Raw genomic sequence first — 22,780 nt, 5'->3', positions numbered from 1 at the left:
AAAAGCCTGATGTATCAAATATGATATAAAACACATATGCAAAAAAAAATGTATGAACTATTTAATTTCAAAAAGACTACTTCATATATCAGGCTTTAGTTTATAGGGTTAATTTAAAATCATTCTCCCCATTTAGATTAATTTCAGAATCAAACGCGCTCGAGGTTCTCCTTGCAGCGCACGCCAATCAAAAATCCGGTTGCCTTGGCAGCGGTTGACGTCATGGCCCCTGCCCAGTCCCTGCTCCAGCAGAGCGTGAGTGGGACGGAAACCCCGTGGATCGCACGGGAACGCTGTGCTGCGCGCCACAGTCAGTCAGTGAGTGGCAGCTGAACTGTACAGCCGGAGACAGACTCTCATTCACAGGTTGGCTTACTTTCGTTTCATTTACCTCTTCAGTGTATCGTTGTATAAATAAGAACTGTATTTCTTTGTTCCGAGTCTGCTCATTTTAACCGAGCAATTTATATCACTCGAAGCGAAGCAAATGTTTTGCAATAGCTAACGTTACTTGCACAGGGATGCTTCAAAGCTTTTGCTTGAGAAACAACTCGTGGTTCAGTGCGGATCATACCAGAATTAAAAGTTCGCCGTGAATTACTTATTTTAACGCAGCCATGGCTGTTGTGTCACTTAATAACCGCTGTTTTCCGCATATGCCAGAGTCTTAGTGCAGTTCAAGCCGTTTCAGATTTCCAGACAACGGAAGGATGAGTCTTCCTCCTCCGCACAGAAATCTCACTTCATCTGTTATCATTCATATGTTATGGACTCAGAATATAAGTGTAAAATTGTGATTTATCGCATTCAAGCGTAGTCCTAGAGGACATCTGGCAAGCTAGATCTTGTCGGGCACATTGGGCAAAAAGTAGGGCGTTTACCTCACTGCTTTACTACTGTGGAGTTCCTGTCAGTTGAAGGTATCGACCGTGTGTATTTGCTTATGGAAATGATAGGTATTTTTCTCTTTGTCTGCACAATTTAATATATTCTCATAGTCTGAAATGCCGTTGGAATATAAAATGTGGCAAACAAAACCCCAGTTTAGCATTGGTTTTGTATTGAGACAAAGCGGATACTAGAAAGGTAACGTAATGTCAGGTAAAGAGCGGAACGCACTCGGTTGGACACGCGCGCGCGCTGGGCGGGAGCAGTTCGCACGCATAAATCCCCGGATGGACCGTGATCAGACTGAATATCAGCCCTATGGATAGATCGAGGTGTCTTGTTTAAACATTGTGCGCTGGTGTGTGTGAACTGGGCGTGGTCGCCGAAGTCATGTTCGCATTTTTCTGTTTTTTTCCCCCCACTCTTTTCTCACATATCCCATGCAAAGTAAATGGGTTTTTGTATGGAATATTGCAGTATTTTCTATAAATGATTAATCACATTATTATTATTATTATTGTTTTAAAATTTAAATCATGGAACTTCCTCTCCCACTTGAAACAAGTTGCTCTTCTCTTATGACGTGTACAACGGCGCGAGGGCGGGACAACCTGTCACTCACATGAGATCACAGCAATAGCGAACCACAACAATCCAATCAATTACAGATGGACAAAATCAAGTCCCGCCCTACATTTCTTTTCTTGTCCAGAAGACGTTTTACTCGGACATATGTCACAAACAATAGGGAAGAAAAGACTATCACAACTTCTGTTTTGTGCTGACTTTAAAGGGATAGTCGTCGTTTACTCGCACTCAAGTTGTTCCACATCTTTATGAATTTCTTTGTTCTACTGAACACAAAAGTTATTTTGAAGAACATCATGGGTAGCCATACAGTTGATGGATCCCATTGATTTCCATAGTATGGAAAACAAAAATACTATGGAAGTCAATGAGGTCCATCCACTCTTTGGTTACCCATATTCTTCAAAATATATTATTCACTCAATTCATAAAACTGATGCCCACAGAAATGAACTCTTCCCTGTGTCAGTGGTAGTAATAGATAGATTTTTACCTTTATGAAGCCATTTTGAACCTAATTAAATCATCTTCTGTGTCAAATTCTTACATTTAATCAAGAAGTTTAATTAGAATAATAAGACACAATATGGCTGTTACAGGGTTTTTCCTGGCTCAAAACGAGGCGGAGGTGGTAAAATCCTGATCATGTATTTTAATAAGATAATTAAATGTGTATTTTTCGTAGACCATCATATAGCCTACTGTGTTTCCCACAGTATTTTGTGGGTGGAGCTCGGTACCTCTAGGGGGGTCCCTATTTTAAAGATAAATTATTCATTAATCTGGTGCACTTTGAGTCACCCGAATCCGCTGTTAAAAAATAAAGAATCCACCCGTCAACCGCCCAAACTTATGATATTCTTTGATTTAAATATCTGCATCTGATCATCACATTACAATTGTTCAGATTCTCAGTGTTAAGCATGATAATATGGTAACATATCACACTGACTGAATTAACATTTATTTAAAATTAAAGTTCTTCTTTTGGAAAAATACATTTCCTTAATAGCCTAAACAGAGGCGTTACTCCCTTCAAACTTAAATTGTCAATTACATCACTGTTGGAAAACACTCTTCAAAATATAAAAATAATTTTTTTTACCTTTTTAAAGGACATTTTTCCCCTAATTTTATTAAATGTATGCTCCATCTTTCATTTCAAATTCTTAAATTTGATCAATACATTCAATTAGAATAATAAGACACTAGGCTGTTACCAATCAAATTAAATAATTTACATTGAAAAATTACAACTGTATTAAATGAGATTATGAGATTGTTTTAAATATACAAATAAGGAATGTTGAAAAGAATGATACTTTGAAACTAAACCGCCAATAGGTGGCTGCAGGCACCATCTTAATGAGCGAGTCATTGAGTCATTCATTCAAACGATTTGTTCAAATTAGAGATGCACCAATTACAATTTTCTAGGCCGATTCCGATTTTTCATTGAGTTTGACCTGCCGATACCGATTTTAGCCGATTCAGATTTAATTTTTTCTAACCACTTTTTTACATCACACAAATATTTATTTTCTATCTTTTCTTTAATAGAACATTTTGCATAGAACATTTTTTTAAACAGATAATCGCAATAAAATAGAACTATATAAATTTACTCCTGGTGTGGGAAATTCACACACATCTAAAGTGCAGTGTTAAGCCCAATTTATACTTCTGCGTCGACCTCCCGCCGTAGCTACGTCGTAGGCTGTGTGTAGTGCGTACCCTGACGTGCACCTCTCCAAAAATGTAACAACGCATCAATTCTACGCGTACCGCAGGTGCTGTGATTGGTCCGCTAGAACCGCTCCCTGGGTTTCACATGCTCCATCTGCTGTGATCTTTGTTTGGAAATATGTTCGCTGCTGAAACAGAACAAAAACAGTCGTTGCGTCTGAAATGTAAGTGACTTAATTTGAACTATCTATTTGTTTATTGAACTTAGGAAATCAGTGTCTCTGTTTCAATCGTGATGGGATTCAGGAAAACAGCACTCTGGTCATGTGGTGATTCTTAATGGAAATGGAAATTGTTTTATTTGAAATAGGGACAATGCACAAATAAACATTAAACTTGTTAATACAAGAGAATATGTCTTGGGCCAGGTTGTAGCAACAATTGCTAATTTCCACCTGTAGTCCCTGGGCAGGTATGACAAATTTTAAAAAACTATTTTAAAATAGTAATTTCACAAGATTATGGATAGAGTAATGTCCATCGTAATTACAAACACACAGGTTAGCAAAACAGAAACAGGGAGACCATCAGCCTATTTACCCTCTGTTTCACCCCTCCCTAACAAACAAACACACAAACAATTTAGCAGCATCTTAAGCACATTATAGCACAATCCAACTCTAGACACTCATTCAAACACAACACACACGCACACACAAACACATTATCTTAACGATGTGTGCAAACTTGCTTACTTAGCAACCAACTCTTTGTTAAACTTGAAAAAGTGTGAAAATCTGTACATAAAATGTTCCGTGGGAAGGCTATTCCACTGTCTCATGGAACACATGAGGAGGAGCTCCCAAATTGTGTTTTACATTGTGGGAAGCTACACTCCCCCTTGTGACACTTCTAGTTGTTCGCACTGTTTTTTTTGGATTAAAGTTATAAACTTTTTCAGAGGGGGAGCAGTGGCACTATATATGATTTAACTGTATAATATGTTATAAATAACTGCGCGAGCCTCAACAGCGCAACTTTGTTACCGTCAGTAGGCCTACATCAGGTAGGCCTATATTATCAACTATAGGCTATCAATCTCCACTTACATTAAATGAAATAAAATCAGAATCATCCTCGTGTTTTCGGTGATTCCCTAGTTATTTTTTATTTTATTTTTTTGATATTGAAAATTATTTCAATCAGGGCATTTGTCCGGTTGGGCAAGTACAATCCTCTTTCACTTGTCCCTTCAAAAAAAAAAAAAACACGGACAAGCGTTAATGTCGAGCCCTGATATGTTTTCCTTGATTGGTTTCCCCTAAAGAGAATTACGTTGTTGAAAACGAAAGTAAAAGAGTGATGCACGTTCATTGCGTTTTACCGTGTCTTTATTAAACTCAACACATTATAAATTTATCGGTCATCCACCCTCGATTAATTGGAATGTTATGTTTTTATTACTTGGCCTGCCGACCCGCGGATTATGATCCGCACAGCACTATCGGCAAACTATCTGTTTGAGAATGGACACAGGCCGGTGTTGTGCCGAATTTCGACTAACAGAACCGTCACGGTGGAAAAAGTGTATCTGAACATGTGACTGTCTGTCCGAGTTTTGTCGAAAGCCGGAGGCGGCACGAAATTTGACGGAGGCAGCCGCCTCGTAATTCTCTATGCAGGAAAAACCCTGTGTTACCAATCAAATGAAATCAGTATCAACAAAATTAATCTTTGCAATGCAGAGGAAACACAGAAGCTGCATTTGAAGTGGCATTTATTTAGATGCATTAACATTAAAGGTGATGATACACAGGGCAACTTTTTGAGCAATGTTGCTGGGCAATGTTGCCGTCAACGGGCAACCACGTGAGACACGGGGCCCTCGACCGATCTAAATCATCTAGATAGAAATGTATTGCCCATTTTCAATGGGAAAGTGCCCAAGCAACAATCGCTCGGCAAGATTGCCCAGCAACATTGCTCAAAAAGTTGCCCTGTGTATCATCACCTTAACAGTTTAATGCAGCTCAGGGGGTCATGCATGCATTTAACCTGCAGTTACAAATGCATAAATAATGTTTTGATTAGGGCTGTCACTAACAGTTGTTTTGGTAATCAAGTAATCGGTAGATTATTTTGACGATTAATCAATTTTTTTAAAATAAAAATAGACCTAAGCGAACAATAGCCTTTAAAATTACTTAAAATACATATATAATAACAATGAGGCAATAATATTTGGTTCAAATAAAGTATCAAAAGCAAGTAATCATATGGTTTTACAGAACACTTTTAAAATGCAGTATAATATATTGACAGTAGGGGTGTCACAATTCTCCAAATATCTGATTCGATTTAATTTGATTCTAAGTTTTTTTTTTTAAAGCACAGTTTGCTATGCCATTTTTAGACTAGACTATTATGCAATATAATATCTGACCTTTGTTCGCAATGTACCACACTACATTGTCAAATTTAAAACCTTTATTAACAACATAAAGTGCTTATAATATAATATTATAACTTATATCTTTAGTCAATTGGAAACTTAAGCAAAATAACCTGGCATAGTTTCTCTTTTGTAACTGCAGTCTTCTTCACAGAAGTTCTTCAAGTTCACAAAACAAACAAACAGTTGTTGGTTTAACAGATAAATCTATGTTTTTGTGGTGCCTGCGGAGATGCCCTGCCATTTTAGTCGTGCTGCCAGTGGAAGAATATGGTACACGCTAGGGATGCTCCGATCGATCGGCCGGAGATCGGTATCGGCCGATAATCACATTTTATGACTCGATCGGTACTCACTAAACTTGGTCGATCTCACAAACTGATCGCAATTTGATGACCTCAACGTGTGAGGATGTACATGATGTGTGGGGCGCAGTCATGTCATCACCGCCGGTGTGGAATTACTAGGGCTGCAACAAACGATTATTTTGATAATCGATTAATCTAACGATTATTAGAACGATTAATCGACTAATTGTCGATTATTCCACAGACTAATCAGTAAGTTTGGAACGATTATTCAGCTTTTCCAATTAGTTAAAACATTGAGTTATACATATTCTAACTATAATATAAAAAAATAAAATCACTTCAGCTTTTGAAATAGTTGTTTTAATGAACTTTGAGCCAAATAAACAGGTCATTCTCTTTAAGTTTTCAGATTTCGGTCCAACTCAAATCACACACAAATGCTCTCTAAGCATTGTTTAATAGGCCCACTGCTTTTCTTAGAACTGAAACAGAAAAAGGGACATTTACTTCAGGACACAAAGAATGGTAAAATATTAATCTGCAAACAATTATTATAAGAATAAAATTACAATCTTTTTTTACATGACAATTGAGCTGACAGAGATGTTCTCATTCACCTTTTAATTTATAGTATGATAAAGTAACTGCCATGATATTCTTCCTATATCATAGGAAGGATATAACATCTCGTTTTGTAAGTCTTCATGATTATTGAACAAAATACAGGCAAGTGATAAGACTATAATAATACCTAATATACTAATAGTGTTACAATAATAAAAACAGCCCTGACTCCTAAGCTCGATCAAGCTTTATTCTATGCAAAATAAGTCATCACATTACTGTAATTATATTACTATTGATAATATTATTACTATTATTAGTAGTATTGCATTCTCTAATAAAGAGAGATTTACCGCTGGTTAGTAAGCTGGAGAACACTCACTTCTCACTGGCTCCTCTTTTGCCGGGATGTTTCCTCTTGCACACGTGCATGTTGTGCTCCCGTGAAAAGCAAGTTCCGCCTTGCATGTATTGAACACGACAGCATTCTTGATTTGAAGTTTTGTGAAACTTTCCCAAACCGTTTGCACTGTCATAATTCGCGCTGTGTTTTCTTCTACCGCAATAGCATTTGTAAGGGCTGCACTACACTCTAGCGCTACAGCGCCGTAGCGGTCAAATCACGGGATTGCAGGCCCCTTACATTAGGTCACGTGAGATCAAACGACTACTCGACAACAAAGATATTTGTCGACAAATATTTATTGTCGACGTTGTCGACAACGTCGACTAATCGTTGCAGCCCTAGGAATTACTATGATGTTTCAAGAAACAATGAAAAATTCGCCATTTGCCGTGTATGTTCAAAAGAAATCTAATGTGGAGGAGCATTGTCCAAAACATTTAATACGACGAACCTGATTTGGCACTTAAGAACAAGCCACCGCGAGACCTATGGTGATTACTAAAAACTGGCAACTGCAAAAAAGGCAACGGTAACTAGTAATGCGACTCTCACCAGGGCTCGAATTTCGGCGCGGGTATTGCGCATAATTCTAATCATTCCCGCAAATCTCCCATTTATAATGCGGGAAATTGTAATCAACACAGATAATAAAATCAAATCATTCTTTTAACAACTATCTTCCAGATGCAATTTTACAAACAGCGTGAGTGTTCAGCGGTGCCGCGCGTCTTCTATCTCTTCTCATAATGTGTTGTGCAAGGCAGGCATCAAGCACTGCGGCGATAATACACACTCGCGTTTTGGAGTCGGGACCATAGACTGTAAGGTCGGGACATGACGGAATATTCACTTGCACAATCGGGCCAGCAGTGCATCGTGACTGAAGTCTTTTTAAGTCTTTACAGTTTAAACATTCAAGCGATTTTAAACTAATCAGTGCTCGCGCGCTCTCTGAGAGATTATTTTCTATGCGCACATTCATAGAAAATCCGCCTCAAAAACAGCTGGCCAGTAACTATTTTTCGCGGATTATATTGCTTTAACACGCAAAATTGTCAATTTCGGTCTTTGTGAGTAGGCTATACTCTAAACATAGTCGGTTTTGTCTTTAATAGGCCTAAGCATAAAACGCATGCCAGTATAATGAACACAGGATCCGTGCACTAGCTCTTAAAGTGACGGCAGCCATATGTGTGTGTGTCATTAATTTTGTTGTCAAAACAACAAAAGATAGCTTTAAGTTAAAGGAATCAGGATTAATAGCCTATGCATTTAATTTATTCAGGACTAAAATACTACCCAGTGTTATTTTCCATTTGGTTACTTTATTCAGTTTCTGTTAATGAATACTAGTGTTAGACCCATTGAAAAACTTTTCTCTTTAATTGTCTTTATTTGTATCTTTATTCTATTGTATTTATTTGTGCTACTTTTTTCAATTTAATTAAACAATTTAAATCAAGCTTCCTTGATGTGTAAATTCTTAACAACAATATTACCCCATTGTAAAAATGCAATGAGCGCAAACATTTAGGCAAGATAAATGTAATAATTTTGTTTGGAAAAAATGCTTTTCCCTTTCTCCCCCTCAAACAAAAAAAATCCCCCCCATGAGAATCATCTAAATGGGGATTTCCCCCCCCATTTTCCAAAACGAAATTCAGGCCCTGCTCACTCAGCCATCCATTACAGACATTCTGAAAAAACATGAACTTTATACACCAGACAGCAAGAAAGCTAAGGCTATAACCACGAAGATAATGGAATTTGTATGCATTGACAACCAGCCGTTGTCAGTCACAGAAGACTGGATTTAAACGCCTTATTGTACATCCTGAACCACGATATCAACTGCCACGGCGCAAATATTTTTTTTATCAATTTTGTCCTGCTCAGACTTGTATTGGACAATGTTTAAGTTACATCAGACTTCTCCATTTTAGGAGATTAAATGTTTATTTTGTCCTCCACAGTTTACTATTGGACAATGTTTAAATAAACATTGTGGGCTGCATCAGACTGCTCCATTTTGTTTGTATTTATCTTTGTCTTATATTAAGTATATTAAGCATCAGAATCGGGATTGGTATCGGCCGATCACCATGACAAGAAATCGGTACTCGGTATCGGCTGCAAAAATCCTGATCGGAGCATCCCTAGTACACGCACATAGCAGAGCTTGCAAACTGTGGCTTTTTTGAAGCTTGAACGTTGTCAACATAACGCACTGGCAATCCAAAATACTTCCACACCGTCGAATTCAATGAAAGAGTAGACGGTTCAAGTTCTGTCGATGGGTCTCCTGCATCTACAGTTGCCATGCTATCTTTTGACTGGCTGAAGCTAAGTTAGAGGAGGTTGTCTCGCAGCACTTCAACACGCGTGTTTTTTTCCGCTTGGCACGCCAACCAGACGTGACATGGGGGCGTGGCAGCATCGACGATTCCATTTTTTAATTCGAAGTTCGAGATTGTGACTTAATTTCGGTTGATTCATTGACAATTATCTTATGTACATTATGTATTATAACAAATGCCTGCAAAGGCCTGGCGTTGTTGTTGTCCCACTTTAGAGCAGATCAAATCCTTGATTAATATTGGCCAAATTACATATAATTCAAATGTCCACTTGATCCTTAATATTTGGCCACTTCTTACTGATAGAAATGTAAGCCACTGTAATTTCTTGAACAAAAATATGACATCAAAACATGCAAACTCAGAGAGTGGGTTTAAATTTTTATTTTGAAATCATGATGAACAGTTTGCAAAGATATTGATGTATTCTCCTGTGTTGGTGTAGGTTTATAAATTTTTTACCTTACAAATCTGTAGGGTTGGTCTGAATATCATTTTTTGAGCTTCGAAGCTTTGGTAGTAATCAACACCGAATATTCGAAGCTTCGGAGGAAAAAAATTAAAATAAACAAGGCTCAAACATCCATTTCGTAACAGACATGCGTGTTTATTTGAGCACTTATGCAGGGTTTCCGCGGGGTAGTAAAAGGTAGTAAATTAAATTATGCCAAATTAAGGCCAGTAAAAAGTAGGGATGGGCATTTTTCAAAAATATTCCATTCGAATATTCGGGCTCATAAAAATCGAATATTTGAATATTCGTTTATTTAAATGACATTTAACGAAAAAGACATTATTTTTTAAGTTAATTTTTTTTTCACGTTTTTGTCACCATTTCTGAACAAGCTTACAATTAGGCAATATACACAACAAGCTTACAATATATGTTAAAGTTTTCTTTTAGTTGAAAACATTAAACAGTAGGCCTATGTGTAAACAAAAAATATAAAAAACAAAAGCATTAATAAAAGCATGCTTAAGCAGCGCGAACGGGAAAAAAACGCCTAATAAAGCAGATTGCGCCAGATGTCGTACAGAACGTACACACACGAGTCAGCATATGATTATCGTGTTTATATTGTTTTTACGTTTTTATTGAGAAACAATATCCACATGCAGGGGCGCTGCCAGCAATTTATGCTCGAGTGAGAAAAGGCGCTTAGCTGACAGACGCTTCAGAGACACGAAGATGTTCTAAGTTTCTAACAGCACTTTGCGTTTTCTGTTCTTAAAGCTGTCTCCCTTAACGAAACTTAAAGGAAGTATATGTCTCAAAATCATTTTGCTATAAGATAAGTTATCATTTTGGATCACGCGGGGTCCAGCTGCGCTTACCTGCAGTCGTGATGCAGTGATGGTCAGCTGTCTTTCCTCATTCGACTGTTTGGATTTCATGTGATTTCTCATTGTGTTGATGATGATATAACTCAGATTAATTAATTAATTTGATCAAAAGTAATTCCATTTAGTAAGATCATTTAGTAAGATCATTTTCAAGTAATTCCAAACTTCGCGAGGCAGACGACAACATTATGTGATCAAATACACACAACTTAACACACTCCACAGCGCCACCCAGTGCATTTAATTATAACTGCGAGTTAGTGCTTGGGATTTATCATGGATTCACTGCATTTATGGCCAGCAAAGCAATGTAGTAAAATTCGAATAGTATTTTATTTTTCGAATAATAATTACAGATCGAATATTCGAAAATTCGAATATTCGTGCACATCCCTAGTAAAAAGTAGTAAACGTCATCTGACGAGGTAGTAAATTTTCGAACCCCCATCCAACTAGGCCTATGAGTTTCAATTTGTGTTAAGTGCAGGACTTTGTTCTAAAATTTGCGTGGATTTATTTATATGTTGCGAGTAGGACCTGAGCGATATCATGTGACGTGGTGTTTGTTCGTTCGCGCGCGCTGAAACAAACTGGGTACCCGGCTGGCCTGGCTTGCTGCCCAACCTGTTTGCGAGTTCGCTTCTATTTCAGTCATCAGTCGGCCGCCAAAGCCATATTTGATCGGTGAGTAGCCTAATGTAGACGACTGACTGCTGCGCTTGTGACAGGGTGCATGTTAACTGAAAGAAGGAACTGAGAGAGAGCCCCGGCTGCGCGCGCGCACTCAATTCACTCTTGCTCTCTCTCCCTCGCTCATATTAATCAAAATCAATTGACACGATGGTAAAAGGTCGGAAGACCGAAGTTTCACGTGGCGCAATTGGAAATTTATTTCCCGCTGTGTGTGAATTGTGATAAAAAACGTTGCCTTATCTTCTCTGAAAAGCGTTCCCCACATTCAGCTGACATAACCACACTTTCAATAGACGGAAAAATCTATCCTAAAAAAACCTATTTGTTGACACAAATTTTGTGCGATGTCCTAACTGATGGGATAACCACATAATGCGTACACGTCCGCTAATGACGCGTCACTTTAATGAATGGTTAAAACAATTGATCTGTCCTCACGGGACTTCTGAATCGGTAACACAATATGGTTCCATTTATTAAAATCTAGTTAACTACATTAGTTAACATGAACTTTTAATAAACTGCACGTCTACATCATTAATTAATCTTTCTTAATGTCAATTTCACCATATAGCCTACATTATTGAAATCAAAAGTTGTATTTGTTAACATTAGTTAAAGGAGCTGTATGTAAGAAATTGATTTCAATTAATCATAAAATGGCCCTGATATATCACGAGACATTAAGAAATCATGTACATTTCAAATACTTATATCACTGACAACAGTAGTCCGGCCAGGATATTGTCATTTAAAAAGTGCAGTTGCAGCCCTCAACTGATGTTGATGTTGTCATGTTGTGTTTTGGTCTGATGCTCCACCCTCCACCTATCTACCAATCACGAAGTCAGTAGTGTTGTGGCATCCGGGTTGCCAGCTCTGCTCTAGTTACCACAGCTGCAGCTCGTCACGTTCCTGCTGGATCCTGCAGCCGATCTGGCAACCTTGAGTCAGGGGGGAGGGGGAGGGGATACACCACTCTACAGTAATTTGAAAGTGATTGCAGTACCAGTTTTGGCCACAATCTTACATACAGCTCCTTTAATGCACTGTGAAGTAACATGAACAAACAATTCATGTATGTTGTAAACTACGTAGTATTTTCAGGTTATTTATATTATAATGTGTAGAAACATTGCCAAAAAAATAAATAATAATAATTTAGTTTAGACTGGAGTGAGGTGAAACCAGAAAAAAAAGTGCAAAGCAAGTTATCATCTAGCAGCAATTTTTATTTATTTAATTACAACAACAAAAAATTTATCTGGCAGCTAATTCTATTAAATTTTACAGTAGGCTATATGGTAGAAAATTAGACTTAAATAAACTTTTAAAATAAACTTTTTAATGCTTCGTTTTTATTCTACTTTTTGATATTGACATGATTATACCAAAACAATGATCAGGTCCAGCAAAGAAGAAAGCTATGAAATCAAGTGGTAAAATCAAAGCTTAAAAAAACAACAAAAAAACAGGGCAAGAAAGGATAAGTGTCTGTCGCCCACCACCGAAGACATGACTATTAAGTGTCATTTGTTTTTAAGTGCCATGGTTATTATTCACCTTATTAGGGCTAAGGGTTAACGTAATGGTTAGGATAACTCAAGGGCTAGGGTTAAAGGGGTCATATAATGCCATTTTTGTACAAGTTAATATGAATCTTTAGGGTCTAAATGAAAACTTTGTAATATACTTTTATTAAAAATTCTCATTAGTATTGTAAGAAAACACTTATTTTACCTGGTCAAAAATAGCTCTGTTTTCAGCACGCTGTTTCAGTGCACATGCCTTTAAATGATAATGAGCTTTGGTCACCCCGCCCCTCTGCGTACACAGTTTTTAATAACACAATAACCATAACGCGTTGTTCATTTTAAACGTGGGATTATGAATTATATTGAGAACATTGTAACGTTACATAGAATACATGTCGTGTTGGTAGTAAAAAATATTGTGGAGGTAGTAAAAAAGGTATTAAAAGGTAGTAAATTCATCTCTATGATTCCTGCATGTACCCTGTTATGTCAATGAAACAACACACTAAAGCCTGTAAAGCATTGAAATAAATATCAGTAAATAATGGTAACTTAAATAATATAATAAAGTTAAATATTTAAAAAACTTTCGTTTTATATTTTCTAGGGATGAGTCGCGATCTTCGAATAGTCGATAGTCGAACTGCGTTCGAAATTCGATCATAAAATTGCTTATTCGAATATCGTTATATTTTCGCGCAATTCCAATGTGACATAATTGACGGCGCGCCTACTGTCCTAGATCGCGCAGCAGGGTATTTTCCTGTCGGGGACACAAGGTGCCACTAACTTGAATGAAACCCCCTCCTGCGCGATCTAGGATACCAGCGTTTTATACATAGTGTAAACAAACAACAGAAGAAGAGCATTGTCGTGACCGTTAACTCTGCGCCCAACAGAGGTGGGTAGTAGACTAACCTTTACTGTCTCTGGTAGTAACAAAGTAATCTACATTTACTTCACTACGTTGGACGACGTTCCTCTCGTTACTTTATTTTAATGCAAAACATGTTGTTAAATGCGTAGTTTATTCCAAGCGCGCTGTGTCTTTTTTATGGGCATGAGCGATGCTCCATTCACAAATGAATCACTCTTTTGAGTCGATTCTGTTCAAAGACTTCATCAAACAAGTTGGCAGATCTGTCTAAATCGGTTCGCGAATCAGTTTGAATGAGCTGTTCAGTTCCTCGCGCACTGAATCGTCTGAAGCGCTTTATTCACACTCGACACGGAGTCGTAACAGGAAGATTTAAGAACATCAAGAGCGTTGGATGAAGTGGCCGTGGACCTACAGTTTAGTCTAGTGAAAGCAAATCTGCAAATGCATCATATTTTTGCCAGCGATGAAGATCTAGTTGAACATCTTCGTATGATGTCTGTGAATGAATGATTCCACAGGACGATACATTCTAGTTCATTTCATTCAGGTAATACATTTTACAACCAAACAGATTATTACTCGACGATAGCACTACAAGTATGATGACAATATCCGTTTTTGGACATATAGGCTACATTAATTTATAGGCTACATTAAATAAGCTACCATTGTCCACAGTTTATGAAATGAACACCCGCCATCCCGCGGTAATGTGGCATCACACGAATAGTTTTGATTGCAACTAATTTGTTTGAAAAGTAACGTTAGGCTTTTGCAGTAACAAGGCAGGTTTGCATAAAATCATTATGACATTATTTTTTTTATCTAACGAGCATCTGGTTTGGCGATGCAAAAACGGACTGTCGTGCTTATTGTTTTTTTCTTATATGTTAACTACCGGTATGTTAACAAAAACGACGAAAACATGTTATTTGTTCGAATAATAAACAGTTTGTTTGATGACAAATCGCTAAAGATGAAATTGGCCTCCCTTTCTGTAATTGTGAGTGTGCGGGTTTTTTTCTTTTTTTTTTTTTTTGATTTTCGAACGATAATCGACTTTTGCTCCTCGATTTTCGAATGTCATTTTTGGCAGAAATTCACATCCCTAATATTTTCACACAAAGACGCGCAATATAGCCTAAGCCTACCGCTTTGAGATGGATGTGGGACACGAGCAGGAAATTTTCTTATCTTCATGTTTTCTACTTGTTGTAGAAGGTCTGAAGAGCGAATTTTATCTTCCATAAGGGCAAGACATTTATGTTATATGTATAAAAGACATATATTAGGCTATATGTTTGATTTTGTGCTGCCAGAGAAACCAAAACTAAAATTACCCGCGTGTGTGAAACACGCTTTACAAATTAACCTGACGCGCCTTACCAAGTCTAACAAGCACAAACTGTGTTAAAGAATTTTACGTGCAAGTAAAAAGTTAGGTTATCTGTCCTACAGCGTTTTTTCTACTTTACCACAGTAAAGAATGCGAATATCCATTAACTAATGGATTATTGTTAAATTCGCTGATTGCCGGGTGACCAAATCGATAAACAAAGCTGACAAAGCTTAAATTTATGGCCTCACGTACCTCCCTCATTCGGCATGAATCCAAATGTTTTCATGGCTGCGATGTAACATTTAATTGCACACCTATTATTTATTTTGTAAAAAAAAAAGCTTTGTGCTTCACTCCTCTCATATTAACGTAAAACCCCATTCAAATACAAAAAAAAAGTGTTTTGGCGTACTACTGGCGGTGCTACTCAGCTAGGGTTTCAAGTCCTATGTGGCAACAATGACTGTGTGGTCGAAATTATGGTTCCTATGATTGAGAAAAAAAATCTCAATTTAGCCATATTGGAGCAAATACATAAATGTTTAAAAATATATATTGAGTTTTGTCAATATTTAGCAATTATTTTAGCTGTATTGCCCAGGGCATCAATTGAATTGAATTTGCAGCAAGTGGAAGTCATAATTTTCAATATGAGTTGGTGCGATGTGCCATGAATCAGGGCCTGAATTTCGTTTTGGAAAATGGGGGATTTTTATGGGGGGGGGATTTTTTAATTTGAGGGGGGGAGGGCATTTTTTTTAAATTACATCTACCTAAATGTTTGCTCACTCATTGTATTTGTGTTTTTACAGTGGGGTAATTAAAAAAAAAATTAAGAGTTTACACAACAAAAGTAAGTTTTTGTTTTTTTTTAATTGAAAAAAAGTAGCACAAAAAATACATGAAATAAAAATAAAAGTTTAGGTCTAACACTAGTATTCAGAAATAAAGTAATCAAATGCAAAATAACACTGAATAGTCTTTTAGTCCTGTATAAAGTGAATACATAGGTTATTAATCCCGATTCCTTAAAATTAATGCTATCTTTTGTTGTTTTATCTACAATAATGACACACACATATTAGGCTACTCTCACTTTAAGAGCTAGTGCATGAATCCAGTAGGGGCTGTTCATGTTGCATCTAAAAACGTGTGGAAACCGCCGTCCTCTTTTAAAAAGGGCTCCCCGTTGCTAAGCAATGTGTGAGCCATGAAGAAGACGTTTCAGCAAAGGATAAATAACGAACTTGAGCGCGGCCATTCTGAAAACGGCCCATACTGTTTTCATTATACTGTCACATGCTTTTTCTTTTTGTATTATTTTTATTTAAGACATAAGCGATTGTGTTTCAGAGGATACTCACCAAGGCCGGAATTTAGACATAATGTTGTGCTTTTGACCGTTAAAGCGCTATAATCCGCGGAAAAGAACTGAGTTTTGTTACTCGCAAGCTGTTTGTTATGCGGCTTTGTGCGCATAGAAAAGCATCTCTCAGTGAGCGCGTGAGTACTAAAGGGTTTAAAATCGCTTGAATGTTTAAATTGGTAAGACTTAAAAAGACGTGCAAATGATCAACTTTAGTGACGATGCAATCATGGCCCGGTCGTGCAAGTGACATTTGTCAACTGTCCCGACTCCTGAAGCGCGAGAGTCTGGAGTCGCCGCCTGCTGCTGCAGCTCTTGACGCTTGCCTTGTGCACCCCATTTTGAGAGAGACAGAAGCAACGCTGAACACTCACGCGGTTTGAGAAATTGCGTCGCGCAGAAAGTTTTTAAATGACTGATTTGATCTTATAATATGTTTGGAGTAATTTACTCATACAACCTACATGCTAGAGTTATTGAATGTTTGCGGGAATTTCCTGCATTATAAACACAAGACCTGCGGGAATGATTCAAATTATGCACAATACCCGCAATCCCGCGCCGAAATTCGAGCCCTGATGAATAATGTTGGTGATGCAACAAAGTTGAGTATAGTTTACCTTCATGCAGATGAATAGTAAGACATTGTGGCTCCTGCCAATGGAATTTGAAAATGTGGAGCCATTTTACCATTCAGATCAGATTAATCCTTAATTAATCATTTCTTACCTCTTTAGTTCAAAAACCACCAAAGATTCAACATGATAGAGTTTGATCTGTATTCAGGACATTTCTGTTCCTTTTTTATTGAAAGTAAGCTATAACTCTTCATTCAAGATGTCCAATTAACAAACAATTTAGTTCCCTTACTATATCACCAATTATAAATGTACATATTAATTGATCTTTTAATTAAACTTTGTTTTTTTCCTATAGAACCAAGCAGCCATGGACAAGAGCCAACAAGTGCAGAGAGCCAAACTGGCGGAGCAGGCCGAACGCTACGATGACATGGCTGAGTCCATGAAGCAAGTAACCGAACTTGGAGAGGAACTGACCGACGAGGAGAGAAACCTGCTCTCTGTGGCCTACAAGAATGTTGTGGGCGCTCGCCGGTCCGCCTGGAGGGTAGTGTCCAGCATCGAGCAGAAAACTGAGGGCAGTGACAAACAGCAGATGGCTAAAGAGTACCGTGAGAAGATTGAGACAGAGCTGAAGGCCATCTGCAAAGATGTTCTGGTAAGCTTTGAAAGGGAAAGAACCACTGATAGGTTCATAACAGGTACAAAGCTTGACATTTTAAATGGAATATTGTGAATAATGTCTTGTCAGCAAGGTTTATTTTTGGTCTTAACCAGAACTAGGGTTGAAAATAAAGAACTGATTCTCATTCAGAACTAGTGTTAGTTTTGTGAAAAAAAAAAAAAAAAAATTACAACTCTGGAACCGAATAAGGTTGTCAGGGTACCAAAATGTCATGGTTCTCTGTACCTGTTTCGGTACCTTAGCAAAATACTATTGTAACTATTTTGTTAATTTAGTTTTTTATTTAACTATCTGAAAATTATAAATGGTAAATAAATGAAATTAGCTTATTTTTAAGTCTATTAATGATAAGTAAATAATCCATTAACACATTTACATGTAGTCTTCAAATATTGTTCAGTTAAATAAACATTGCTTTAGGCTTGCTGCAACAGTCAGTGTTACACGGTGTTTAGTCGCACGCCGATTACATCATTTGCCCACCGCGGCACCGCCTCCCACAGTCATTTAGATTTTTTTTATAGTAATCAGACCTGCAAACTTGTCGCTTTTCGGCGATAATCGCCGTTTTTTTGGTCAATTGGGTCATTCATGTGAATCGCGTAGAACCGGAGAGTTTTTTGGGGGGGGGGGGGGGGGGGGTTGGGGGTTGTAGGCTGCCCTTCATCTGCATGCAGGCAGGCAGGCTAGAATTGCGAAACATTATTGGATACTTCTTATAAATGACATTTCTCTGGGCCAATCGGAATCTTAGTACTTTTTCTCTTGGCCAATCGGAATCTTAGCACTTGCGTCAGAATCGATGAGACACCTGGCTAGACCACGAGAGTCTGATGGAAACTCATAACGTGAAGGAATCTTATGTGAAATTCGAGGTAAATCAAACTTTTTTTGGAGCAAAAACAACAGCTAGTTGTTTGCTTGATTCAATTAACGTTAGCTACCGCTTTGTTATGCTGCGCTCGTGACAGGGCGCTGAAAGAACGAGCATAGAGAGAGCCGGTCGCGCGCGCGCACTCTCACTGTATTCAAACTGCCTTGCTCTCCCTTCATCGCGCATATTAATCAAAATCTATTGAGAATTGATACGATAGTAAAAGGTCAAAAGACCAAAGTTTCACGTGGAGCATTTTCAGAGATTATTTTCCCTGAATTACCGCTAGGTGTGAATTGTAGCCTACTAAAATTGCCCTATCCTCTCTGAAAAGCGTTCCGCACATTCAGCTGACATAAACCAAATTTTGAATAAACAAAAAACCTATCCAGTGATTAAATGTTTTCTGTGTAGACACAAATCTTGTGTGATGTCCTTTAGTCCTTATCTGCTAGGATAATCACACAACGCGTGCCGTGTGTGTCAGCTAATGGCACGTCCGATTCGCGAACTAATGACTCATTTGAACCGATTCACTTTTATGAATGGTTAAAATAACTGATCTGTCTCTTCAAAAAGAGATCTGAATCGGTGTATAACAAATCGATAACACCAAACTAGTTAATATTAACTATTCATAAACTGCACTTCTTAATCTTTATAAATAAATAGCATTTATTAATCTTTGGTAATGTTAATTTCACTATTTACTGGTAGCCTTATTACAATTAAAAGTTCTATTTGTTAACATTAGTTAGCCTAATGCACTGTGAAGTTATGTGAACAAACAACGAACAGCTGTATTTTTATTAACAAAGAATAATAAATACAGTAACAAATGTATTTCTCATCATGGTTCATTTATATTTTACTGCCTTTTTCTCCTTTGCCAATCCTATGATAATTATATACAGGATAGTGTTCATCCAGAACAACATGTAACTGTAACCACACCCCCCCCCCGTCACCTTTTTTACTCTGAGGAGTTTGCAGGTCTGAGTAATAAAAATAATTTAGTTAAGTTAGAGAACAGACACTACAATTAGGGCTGGGACAACGTATTATAGTCGCGTCGATTCGTCAGACCCAAAACAAAGACGGCGCCGCCGGAGAGTAGTATAGCAACACGAGTGGCTCCTCAGACTTTCAGAAGTGCAAGGCGGCACGCACGCACAATGCATGCGAGAGATGTCGCCGTCATGTTTTTGTTTGGGCCGCAGTTCCGAGATTCCTGTCTGTTGGATTTATTACAGCACGTGAATTCATCAGTTTCTCCCGAAATACATGAAAGTAAGTGGCCGGTGAACTGGGAGAAACTATAAATGTATTGTTTTACTATCAATTAAATGTATTTAAATGTCTGAAACCTAAAATAAACATTATGTGGTTAAAAACACTGAACAGTTGTAATATAGCCTATGATGACAAGCGCTGAGCGCATCTGTCTTTGGCTCAGCGCCAGCCATAGCGCGAAAGCACAGTTTGAATCTGGCAGTGATGTCACGTCACTGTACATTCGCTCCTTGAGCGTGCCGAAATCGAAATTGCTGATGAGATATAGAGGAACATAATATCTAGTGGAAAATGAGAATGTTACGAAAATAAGAATGCATTACTTTGCACTTACATAGTCTTTTATTTTGGAATTTTAAGAGCAATAAACATATATTGCAATGTTAAGGAATTCATGGGGTTTTTTTCATTCAGATATGTAAATCAACATGTATAAAGTACTATTAGTCAATTAATGGGGAGAGAATCGAATCGGACTGGAAAATGAATCGTTAGATTAATCGATGCATCGAAAAATAATCGCTAGATTAATCGTTTAAAAAATAATCGTTTATCCCAGCTCTAACTACAATTAAATACTGAATGGGTCGTCTCAATGTCTCCTCAATGCAGCATGAGCCGAACGAGAGTCGCAGCATGAGCCGAACGAGAGTCGCAACACAGAACAGCAGCCGGAGTCCAATTTAATTTATCATGTGACGAGATTGAGGAGCTGACTTGTGTCGGTACTGAAATTTTAAAAATGTGACTCTTAGTGCTGTTGAGCGGAATCGTAAACACCTCTGATTGCCCATTGTGCTCACGCGCTCATCAAATATGTTTATGATTGGCTACAATGATCAGCGCTTCAAAAACATGTTGTAAATATACACTAATGACGCTCTTCACCGAGCGCTTACAGAGATACACACGGGAGCGTTTGAAAGCAGGCGTCTATCGGCGGACTGGTCCACTGATAGACGGCTGCTTGTGCTTTCAAAAGCTCCCGCTCACGTTTTCTAAAAAACTTTCAAACACTTCCGTGTGCTTTCAAACGCCCCCGTGTGTTGATCATTGTAGCCAATCGCAGACATATCCGATGAGCGCGTGAACACAATGGCCAATCAGAGGCGTTTACGATTTTGCTCAACAGCGCTCAAAGCATCACATTTTTTAAATTTCAGTACCGACTTGTTACCGAAGTCTGTACTTTTGACAACACTAGAGCTGACAAGACGATGGCAGAAGATTTGGTTTCGACGCGAAATATAAATCAACTATTTGGCAATATTTTGTCATTGTACTGTTTTTTTTTGTTGTGTTTTTCATTGAGAATAATAATGGACCCACCATTCAAGCCATCGTCACACCAGAATTGCCGCTAATTCGCAAGTAAAATGTGTACGGCCGCATGGGCATTCATAAGTGCTCCCTCCTTTCCACCTCGCTTTTAAATCAAAGTTGAAACTTTGCAGCATGAAAAGTAAAACTTTCATTTAAATTATGAATTGGTTATATACCATTTATATCTTCAGTTGAGCCGCAGCACAAGCTGACTGAGAGAAAATCTGTCTATTCTGCCCAATAAATCACTTTTTTACATTAATTGTATACTTTGTTGGTTAAAACGAAATAATTCGCGAGCATGCGGAGCTCACGCTGAACAAACTTTTTTTTATATTGTCCAAGGTTTTCAGTCAGTCAGTGGCTAGAGGTTGTTGGTTTTGCCCAAACTGTATCCAGAAAAGCAAAACAAGCATTTTCTTTAAATGATCACCAAATCAGCTCTTGGTTGCAAGAGTTTTTTTTTTTTTCTCAGGAAACTGAAAGTGAAAATTACTCTGTGCTACTGTCAATAAGGCTTTATTGGATCAGACAGGACCATGCCCTCTCCGGGCTGTTTTAGTTGGATTTTTGCCTGAGGCATCTTAAACGGTGACACACGGAATGTTATGCTTTGCATTTATGACATTCCTTCCCTTTTCCAGATGTTATTTAGACTGCATCCACAAGAATGTGATGTTTAATCTGGCAGTAGGAGGGTAATGGGTTGAAATTGGCTTCTACAAAGGGAGAACCTGCTGGACATTACATCTTGTATCCTCTAAACAACCTTAAATTTTTGATTCTTCTAAATATTACAAGCCCTATTAGATGGTGAGATAAAGTACCATCTTGAAGTAATGAGGTGCTTGTGCCTTCGCTGGTAGTCTCAGCCTCTGACGTCACGCCCACGGACCATTGGCTGAATGTCTGATGCAAATGGCACACAAAATTGGTAACACTTCAGGGATTTCGAAGTCGTCTTCTGATTTCTGGGAGTCGTGTGTCATGTTTTTTAACGTCCACCTGGAAGCAAAGATGATGTGACGCCAAACCCGCTTATGGAGGAAGAAAGCCGTTCTGTTTACAACTGTGACAATGAGTGCTTATCAGGATCAACTAAATGCTGGATTTTCAAAAGTATGCGAAGTATGTAAAGTTCATGGCACAGACTCTTTAAAATACGTCCAAGAGTTTTACACCGGTATGTCATTGTAGGGACATCAACGTTACATTTTCATGCCCCTTAGCATGACGCGGAACAAAACAAACTGATTGTTTGCTTTACATGTCAGCCAGACGGCTTCTGGGCGGTCCTTGGCCAATGAAAGCTGCTAAAGAGTCCAGACCTTCTGCCATCAGTCTGGAGGTCTGGCTACGCGAGACTACCTCGCTGGTGGTCCCAATGTTCTTCCCAAAATTGTTGGAGAGTTGGAAAGAATAATTTTAAATGATGATTCACAACAAGAACAAAATTAAAATGTAAAGTGTATTGCAAAATGAATAGCTATTCACACCAAGTGTGAAAATATCCGTTGGACTGAGTGGTGCTGTAAGTCTCGCGGTGATACACCATCTGCAAAGAAGAAGAAATTCAACATTAAGATGTTGCAAACAGCCATAAACAAGGACAACT

The 22,780-nt window shown here is 38.0% G+C and overlaps 1 protein-coding gene across 2 annotated transcripts in view; it reads left to right on the top strand.

Moving 5' to 3' along the window:
* The first annotated feature begins 228 nt into the window (after nucleotides 1-228).
* Nucleotides 229-22,780, top strand: part of ywhaz (tyrosine 3-monooxygenase/tryptophan 5-monooxygenase activation protein, zeta polypeptide) — a 37,030-nt gene continuing 14,478 nt past the window's right edge. Inside the window, exons 1-2 of one of the 2 annotated variants that reach the window (XM_056254599.1) lie at nucleotides 229-366; nucleotides 17,346-17,648. In XM_056254599.1, coding sequence (XP_056110574.1) covers nucleotides 17,358-17,648 — 291 coding nt within the window. In that variant the 5' untranslated portion in view covers nucleotides 229-366; nucleotides 17,346-17,357. Of the gene's footprint in view, nucleotides 367-896; nucleotides 921-17,345; nucleotides 17,649-22,780 lie in introns of those variants that run through there. The other variant, XM_056254600.1, reaches the window with a different exon arrangement.

This window comes from Rhinichthys klamathensis, unplaced genomic scaffold (genome assembly GCF_029890125.1).
Source record: "Rhinichthys klamathensis goyatoka isolate OS25496 unplaced genomic scaffold, OSU_Roscu_1.1 h1tg000111l_1, whole genome shotgun sequence".
Classification (NCBI taxonomy): Eukaryota; Metazoa; Chordata; class Actinopteri; order Cypriniformes; family Leuciscidae; genus Rhinichthys; species Rhinichthys klamathensis.
This window is presented reverse-complemented; position numbering and strand designations above follow the sequence as displayed.